Source organism: Brachyhypopomus gauderio, chromosome 18 (genome assembly GCF_052324685.1).
Source record: "Brachyhypopomus gauderio isolate BG-103 chromosome 18, BGAUD_0.2, whole genome shotgun sequence".
NCBI classification, from domain to species: domain Eukaryota; kingdom Metazoa; phylum Chordata; class Actinopteri; order Gymnotiformes; family Hypopomidae; genus Brachyhypopomus; species Brachyhypopomus gauderio.
In genome coordinates, this window is record NC_135228.1 from 9280250 (window position 1) to 9289873 (window position 9624).

At 42.5% G+C, this 9624-nt stretch overlaps 1 protein-coding gene across 2 annotated transcripts in view; it reads left to right on the forward strand.

Annotated features, from left to right (window-relative positions):
* Positions 1-6868, forward strand: part of fstl4 (follistatin-like 4) — a 136423-nt gene extending 129555 nt beyond the window's left edge. For both annotated transcript variants that reach the window (XM_076980472.1, XM_076980473.1), the window contains 3 exons: positions 1083-1190; positions 3990-4099; positions 4254-6868. In XM_076980472.1, the coding sequence (XP_076836587.1) occupies positions 1083-1190; positions 3990-4099; positions 4254-4950 (915 nt within the window). In that variant the 3' untranslated portion in view covers positions 4951-6868. The remainder of the gene's footprint in view (positions 1-1082; positions 1191-3989; positions 4100-4253) is intronic.
* The last annotated feature ends 2756 nt before the right edge of the window (positions 6869-9624 follow it).

The window sequence follows — 9624 nt, forward strand, 5'->3', positions numbered from 1 at the left end:
TGCAGTTTTATTTGTATTTCTCGTAATGAACGAGCTTGAACCTAATGACCAATAAGGCATCAGGAAATCCAGCATTTTTCCAGCATGTGTGGACCATTCAGTAGTGTGTAGTTTTTAAGCACGTGTATTTTGTACATAATTATCCTTCATATTAACAGTCAAATGTGATATATGAGGAAATCATATATTTATATATAAATATGTACATAATGCACACGATGTTGCACATGATTTGTTTCGAACAAAGCAATGACTTAATCACTATTTTTGTCTGTGAATTTAACTATTTACCTTTGAATACCTATCTTTTTATTTTTTTTGAGTGAGTCATGTCAGTCAGTCTCACTGATTTGATGTGCACACGAGTTTGAATGCTAGCCTAAAGGTCATTGCCATGAGCTTCATTTTCTCTCTTTCCTTGGTATGACTGGCACATCGCTGATAGGTAGTGCCCCACCCATTAAACCAACACGGGGCTCCTCACAGGAGCACAGAACACATGTAAACTCTGATACGTACTCAGAATACGAAAATGAAGTATTTGGCTCACAACATATTTTGACAAAGCAGTGTTCAGAATAGAGACAGAAAACTGATAATCATTAAAAGAGCTGTTAAACAGCTCAGCCTTTTGTGCCTATGTGCTTTTGAAAATCCATTTGAAATGTATTCATAATGTGTCTTGGAATCGTTACTCTTTTATGATAAAATTAATAAATATGGTTAGGGCAGTATTGAAATTTTAGTCAGTTTTTAAATATATTCTGCATGATGCCAATTCCTCATGGCCGAGGGGTAGACAGCAGTGATCTACTTGACAGCAGTGGTCCGCTTGATAAGCTAGTAGTGGCCACTGTTCTAAGCCTGCAAAATGACTCCTGCATAGTGCTTTGCTTCTTAGAGTGCAATGCTGACCCTCAGGAACAATTAAGAGGGATTTTCTGACTTCATAGCAGTATGAGAAGGTTTATACATGCTACAGGAAACCACAATTGTCTCATGTGTGACAAACAAGGATATGATCAAATTTACACACCCGACTCAGTGTTCTGCCTGTTTGTGTGTTTTTTTCTTCCTCACAGGCTGTGGAAACAGACCCAGTGCCAGTCCGGCTCTACTATGACAAATCCCATGACCAGGTGTGGGTGCTGAGCTGGGGAGACATTCAGAAGACCAATCCCACTTTGCAGGTGACTGAAGAGACGAGAAGGGAGGCTTAAACAGATCACAGACATGTCGTGCACATGCAATCACAAAGTCCAGTGCTGTTGTTTTAATGCTAGATTTAAGCTACACAACCTTTGCTAAAAGCATTCAGTGATTTATAGTGATGTTTTCTTTAATGTATGTATGTGTTTCCCCATATATTGCACTGCAATGTACAGTGTGTTATTTGCCCACCAACTCCTGCACCCCCTGGGGTTACAGTGCAACCGAGTCCTTTGATTTCAACAGATATTTAATGAATATGTTCCAGGTGTGGATGCCACACATGTTGTATGGGATTTAGGTGCAGGGCAGCTCTTTGTTGTCTTACGTTTGGGACTGCCGTCGTGCTGTTTATGACTTCCTGGATTGTGAGAAGTTCAGAATAGAAAGGGGAGCACCATAAGACACAGCACATATTATTCTTTTTCACATGGGAAGAATTCCATTAAAACACTGCAAAGCCCCCTGTCCCCACACAGTGATATAAACCCACCTTATTATCAAGGGAACCTGTTTCAGTTCTCATCTGGTTTCCTTTTCATGGTGGCATCGTAACGTCGTTCACACTTTCTCCTCATTGAACCAAGAGCTTTACGCAGAGAGAAAGGCAGTGAAAGGTCTTTTTGTCCCTCTTTGCTCCTTGTTTAATTAATATTCGTATCATATCACTCAACGTGTGGAAAATCTCCTCTTGTCTCTGCTTGCTCAGGCTGCCCACACACATCATGCCACAATAGTAATGAATAATTACCACAAAGGGCATGAATCACTCAGATGCTAAGGAGCAGATTTTACAGGGAAGCCGCGTAATGGGCTTTGGGGCATATGGATCCTCGGCACAAATAAATGGCGTGATAATATCATGATCGTTTGAAGCACGGTAATTGACCTGGGCATTTGCAATTTGTGGAAGCTAGGAGCAATACTCCACTTGAGCGGCACAATATCAGACCAGGCCTCTTTTCATTATAAATGACTTAATATCCTTAGTCAAACATCTAACTTAGATCATAAATTCATTACATTAAACAAACGAGCAAACAGGCAGTGGTAAGACAGAAGAGCATTTTATTAGGATGGTCCTGTTCCCACAGCTAACAGAGAGAGTCTGGCTTTGACAGAAGGAAACACACCTGTCTGGTTTGCAGCCGTAATCAACTGAATACCTTATAAAGACCTTATGCCTTATAGAGTCTGAATTATTGACATCTGCAGTGTAAAATAATGAAATGTGAGTTTTAAATAAACAGGATCCTACAGTGTAGATCTTGTAGTATTATGGTCACACAGTATTGAGTTCTTAATATTGGTTGGGTGTGTGACTAAGGATCAAAATGCAAATGAGAAAGAAAACAAATATTTTTTTTCCTGCCCTCAAAATGTAAAAATGTATGAAATGCTTCATATATTGTTGAATTGCTGAGTAGCACTGTGCTAGGCATGTCTTTGAAAGCACTGTCTTTGCAGTCATCTTTAAAGCATTGAAAATAACACTAATAAGAAGCCTTTGATATTGTAAAGCATTGCAGAAGTAATATCTCAATTCCTAAACTAATTTAAAAAGTCAAAGTCATATGTAGCTTTCTGGAGCTTGTAAATGTATTTACTTATATAAACAGACTGTAATCCAATCTGGGGATGGAAAACATATGGACCGGCTTTTCTGCATCATGTAATATAGTATTTTTCTACTCTTTAAAATGTTCCTGAGGTGTAAAAAAAGCTGTACTCAAAATATTTTGGGAAACTGTAATGGTGAAGGAAAGGCAGGATCCCGAAACAAGTATACACACAAAAGTATCTTTATTTAGTTTAGCGCTGCACAGTTAGTGCTTTAGCCAAACACTGAATGCATAGACAGCACGAGACTCAACAACAAAGACGAGCACAAAACATTACATTGACACACTAAATACCTTGAAATAAATGGGACCCAAGTGTTGACAAGATGAGCCACAGGTGAGACAGATGAATACAATCACATTGGACGACAAAGGAAATACAGACATAACCAGATGTAGACTACACATACACACGCCCGAAGGGAGGAGTCAGGAGCTGTACTGTGACAGAAACATAACAAAATGAAATTGAAAAAACATCAAACAAGCAATAAAAAGTAATTTGGCACCAGTATCTCCAGTACACATTATAACGATGGATAACAATGTTGTCCAAAGTTCTTAATCAAGTGATCAAGTGTCCTTGTGACAAATACAGGCACGTTTTCTTTTTATTATCAAAGAACTCGAATTAACAACCAGCTACGCATACTTTGATGCTAAATTGAGATTCGTTTTAGATGCTTTCAGTCACGTCCTCTTGAATTCCAGTTTATGTCATTTTCATTTCTGATCTCTAATCTTTCCTTGCCTTTGTTTGTTTGCTACAACATGACGGTTTTCTTTTTTGACTCTGAAGAAGTCTGATATTTTTGGTGAGCTCTGGGCACATTTAATAATACACATGCTTTTGAAAGTGTCCAAGAACAGACCATAATAAACCATTTGTCATGACAGCAGCAAAGTGGAACCACACCAGAGACACCAAACACGCTCCATTAACATGGCGATGAGATAAATGTCAAAAGCGTTCCCTAGTTCTGTGTGTGCATGAATCTCCTTTAAGCTCCATAACATGAATTTTGCATCTATGTCCAGCTGTTGCATCCAGTTTACATCTGTGTGCTGCTTTTTATTGCATCATTCAGTGGGTTCTGGATGGCAGTGTTTGAAATGTTGGCGTTACACTTTACTTACTGTAGTATTGCACTGTTTCAGGTCATTGTGCAGGCAAGTGTGGAGGAACTGCATCACACCATTCCCATGCAACTCCAAAGAGTGGAGGACTTCTATATCCCACCCACCAACCTCATTATCACCCACATTAGGTACGAGACTCTAGGTCACCTGGGCATAACCTCAATAATCTCATCAACATAGTAATTCCTAGAAGGACAAATGGGAAAATTATTATTATAAATTAAGTACTTAATATGTGTAAAGATTTACTATTAACCTTTTTTTTTACCATTGTCACCTCAGGTTTGGGTTCGTTTTCTTGAAAGCAGAGCCCGCGGTGCATAAAATTGACCTGGAGACCTTCCACCGTGTCAAGACCATCAGTTTGAAGGATTATAGCTGCGTGCCAGCAAGAATGGCCTATACTCACTTGAGCGGCTACTACTTCATCCAGTGCCAAGGGAAGAACCATTCCATCCCACAGCTCCTCATTGACACTGTTACCGATGCCGTCATTGGAACCAACCACGGTGTCACTGGGAGTCCCTTTGTGTCACCTGACGGTCGTTATGTTGTAACGCCAGATAGTCGAAGCAAAAAACTTACAGTTCAGACCATCTCATTCCAGGGTGAACTTCAGTTAAACCACGAACTGAACATCTCAGCTCCTATATCTGACTTGGTTTTCCAGCCGTCTTTCACAGAGTCTAACCAGTATGTGGCAGTTGCCTCCTCGGCTCAGGGTTCTGACCTGCTCTTCTCTGACCTATCCGTGGGGAGAGCCGAGTATCTCAGGAATCTCAAAGAGCCCCTTTCAGCCAGCCACTGGCCCTGGGGTGACACCAACAGGGTGGTGGTCTCCAGCAACCCGTTTGGACAGTACTTGGTCACACCGTCAGCCCAGTCACTCTTTGTTCTGGATGGCATACAGAGGAGCCTTCACTGTGAGGTGTCAGACATCAAGAGAGGAAACACAGTGGTCTGGGTTGGAGAAGTATGAGCCACAGACCGCTGGCCGGTTCTGTGCTGAACAGTATCAGCCTGATATGCTGATGCTGCAAGAACTTTTCAATGGACACAGGTGGACTCAACCCCAGGACTGAGTGAAAGGAACACACACGGGTTATTGTAATAATTGGAGATAGACACACACACACACACACAAAGTTAAAGACAACTATTAAGAAAACCTTTGTTAAGAGGGATTGGGTGATGACGCATTTCAGTGCAACAGTGATCTATGAGCACTCACCTCCAGGAGATGTAATTTTTTTGCACTTCTTGTAACACTACAAATATAGTAAGTTAAGAAAAAGAAGAAAGAATAGATGACAACCTTTGAAAGGAACTATGCACAGAGCTTATATTTATTTCTTTAGATTTCAGCCTTTTGATTTTCTTTTGGTTTATTTGTTTATCCAGGAGGTCTGTCCTTCACTAATGCTGCATATAATCACGATAAGGATTATGTCTGTAAAAAAAAAAAAAACCTGACTTTTTAAAACTGTCTCTTGCTAGTGAACATGATAGTGTTTGTCTGCCTCGTCAAAATGTTTCTGTACTAGAACTGAATCAATGGTTTGTTGAACATGCCTGTCTTTGTTTAGTCTGTTAAATGTTTGTTGGAGTTCTGTTGATTATTCATTCATTAAATGTTGAGCAAAAATGGGAGCATTTCTTGATCTAGAAGTGAACTTGTGAACACCTCTGTTACATACCACACCAGATTTGTACCCTTTTAATTAATGACATACCAATGGCATCTCAAAAATGATGGATTCATGTCCTATTGTTCATCAGGGTTTTTTTGTTGTTGTTGTTTTTTGTTTTTTTGTTCCTATGCTTTAAAGTGACCCTGAGAATGTTTGTGTTGCTAAAACTCCTAATATGAGGAGTTAATCAGGATCATATCCTGAGTTAATCAGGATACTGGATACTAAAAGTACATGTATGCCTTTATATCTCTGATGGTCACATTTTTTTTTAAATGCTACAGTAAAGGTTAATTTTAAAACATGTATACGAAATGCAGAATAAAAAGATCTATGAAATAAAACCTATATGATTTAGGCTGAATATATTAATATATTTAATACAGTGTAAAACAACATCAAATACGTTTTTGACTGTTATTGGATGTTCACTTACAAATGCAGTGATCACAAATTGTTTAGTCTCATTATATGAGTAAAATGTTTTATTTACTGTAGCTGCAGATACTGGCTAAACTTTTATAGAAATGCTTCCGTCCTTGGACATCATTTGCTAAAGTTCTACAAAAAATCAGCAAGACTTCGAACCAGCCAGCCTGTGTAGTAACACGGCTTTCCTATAGGTTTGCATCTTTATTGATTTAATGATTTCATAACCTTTTCCAAGGGCAAAAAAAAAAAAAAAATTGGACCACTGTTGCACTGATGTAAACTAAGAATAATTTAGAAAATGTTAACTATATATCTCCCAGTTTTGTGCAAGTTGCTAAGATGAACACTAGTCAGATGTACAGTATAGGATATAGGTTTGTTAGTATTCAAGGCAACCAGGTGGATTAGGCTGAAGTTTCATGGCACATTTATATGGTATATGTCAATTTGAGCATTTTTGAGCATGGCATACCAAATTCAGATCCTCTGGAGAATCACAAAATTAAAGTAGTTTACCAAGCTTAGTCGGGTGAACTGAAATTCATTTTATTTCCATTCACATCCTGTGTATGGTTTTGAGTTTGCATCCTTTAAATGTACTATTCACATGTCCCTGTTAAAAACTTGGACCTGACATGAAACCCAACCAAAACATAAACATGTCAGTGTGGTAGACATTAGACTGTTGTAATTCTATTGTTCTTGTTAGAACACTGAAAAAAATGTACAGATTTCAATTTTGTGTGTTCTGCTTTATGACAGAAATGGTTTGTAAAAAACTAATAAAAATACTACTAATAATTGTGGCTGTGTCAAGTATCCAATTACTTTCAATGTTATAGATGGACAAGCTCAGTGTTCAGACAGACTAATTAGCTGCTCACATGTTTCGGGGGCAAAACCTAATGTACCCTAGATAGTAGGTGTCCTTTGCATGGTCCTCCTCAAATACACCTTATATGCTGGTTTAAGGTGCAGTGTTTTGTTGAAATGTCAGGCTGACTTTTACATATGCAGACAGGGACTATGGATTTTGTCTCTCCTCATGTTTTATTTAACTTCCTTCATTTGTCTTTACACATTTCTTTTTTGCTGCAGTTTCAGAGCATAATTCTACAGTTTTGTTTTTGCATGTGTACTAGTTATTTTTCATTTAGATTTGTCTTGCCTGCACAATTTCATAACAGATTGTATTTACACATTGTGACACTGGCGCCAGAGAGACGGACGAGACACGAGTCCGGTTCTTCACACACGTTCACTTTAATAAACAACAGGTATTGCGCAATCCGCGCATGATAAACAGTTACACACAGCACACAACGTGCAGACTGTAGACAACGACGAGCACAGGACACTGCGCGAGCGCACATTAAATAGACAAACCACATTAGCCCCACGTGATCACGAGACGATTCACAGATGAGACTTATTAATCACACTACGGAACCCTAACCACGATTATCCACTGACGCAGACAAAGCACGTGGACGACGTTGACACACGCCCAAAAGGGAGGGGCCGGGGTCCTCAACGTGACAGACGCCCCCTCCAAGGGCACTACCCATCCCGGGGTGCCAACAGGACCGAGTGCCCCGAACCCACGACGATGGGCGGATCAGACGCGCTCAGTCCTGCGTCTGGGAGGTGACCGCCCTTGGTGAAGCGTCCGCCACGGACTGCCTAGAACACTTTTCCTGGGAAGACGGGGGAAAAGACGGGAGACACATTAAACGGAACATTCACAAACACACACATAGGCACGTTTACACAAAGTGGCACAAGAGGGAAAAACGGGTTAGGTACACAAAGGGGAAGACTGACAAACACGGGAACACACACAAACGACATAGGTGCCAGGCTGCGCGCCAGGAGACGTGCCCGGCGCAGCGCGGCTGGCGAACTCTCCCCCCAGCTGGTCGTAGGGGACGTCCTTCTCACCTCGCGACCGCTCTCCGGAGTCGGCTGTGGGCTCTTCCACCTCCATATCTTCCGCCTCGCTGCCCCGGCTCCAACTCATGGGCTGCTCCGGGCTGCCACCCCGAGAGCAGTCCATGTTCTCTCCTCCGGAGCGACTGGAGGGTGTACTCCACCCTCCCTTTACCGTCCCAACCGAACACTCAGAGGGGGGCGGACTGACCTCTTCATCTGAGTACATGTCGCTGTCCGTGCACTCGGAAACGCCCGAGTGCACGGACAGAGGACGATCGTCCTCCTCATACCCCTCCTCCTCCTCCCCGTAAGCAGCGGGGTGTGCAGAGCGCTCTGACGGCGGGTAGTCCTCGTTGTCGTCCTCCTTCCCCTCCTCCATGACGAAAGAGGGACCTACGGGCGGAGGGAGGTAGTCCTCTTTCTCTGACTCCTCCGCCTCCTCTTCCCCGTAGTCAATGGTGGACGCGTCGTCCAGCGAGGGGGGGGTAGTCCTCCTCCTCTTCCCCACCGTAGTTTACGGTGGAGGCATCGTACAGCGAAGGAGGGTATGCCTCCTCCTCTTCGTCCTGCTCCTCCTCCTCCTCGGAGTCCCCCTCCCCAAACTCCGCCTCCGGGGTCGAGTCAGCGACGCAGATCTCACCGGGACGTCTCTCCGTCGGCGCGAGAGCGCGGGATGGAGGGGAGTGTCGCTCCCTCCAAATCCTGACCGCGCCCTGGCGGAAGAGCTCCGCCAACTCGGGGTCTCTTTCCTCAACCTTCTGGGCTGAGGTCAGCTGGAGGGCGCATACCGGGTCCGACAGTAGCTGCTCGCGAGTTGGCGGGGTTATGCGGCGCGGGGGAGAGGAGGAAGAGCGGTGATGCCTCTTGCTGGTGCGTAACGCCTTCTTAGGCCGGGTGGCGTACCCTGGCATCTTCGGGTGTCTCAGGTTGGCTCGTCGTTCTGTGACACTGGCGCCAGAGAGACGGACGAGACACGAGTCCGGTTCTTCACACACGTTCACTTTAATAAACAACAGGTATTGCGCAATCCGCGCATGATAAACAGTTACACACAGCACACAACGTGCAGACTGTAGACAACGACGAGCACAGGACACTGCGCGAGCGCACATTAAATAGACAAACCACATTAGCCCCACGTGATCACGAGACGATTCACAGGTGAGACTTATTAATCACACTACGGAACCCTAACCACGATTATCCACTGACGCAGACAAAGCACGTGGACGACGTTGACACACGCCCAAAAGGGAGGGGCCGGGGTCCTCAACGTGACACACATTTACTTATTTTTAAATTGCAATTCACTGCAATTTAAATTGCTTTAAAAATGAAGGGTGATCTATCAAGTTGTCCATCACAAAAATACTGACAACCATATTCTTTCCATTGCAGCCCAAACACACTATATTTTTATTGGAGATGTACAAGTAAACAAGCAGATGTTTGCTTGTACAGCTTATTTAATATATATGTAATGTTTGACATTAAAAGGCAAGAGTAATATGTGTAATAGTGTATATGTACTGTAGCTATATTATCAGTAAGCTACTGAAATTTTACCATATTATTTAAGACTTAATTTAAGACTTACA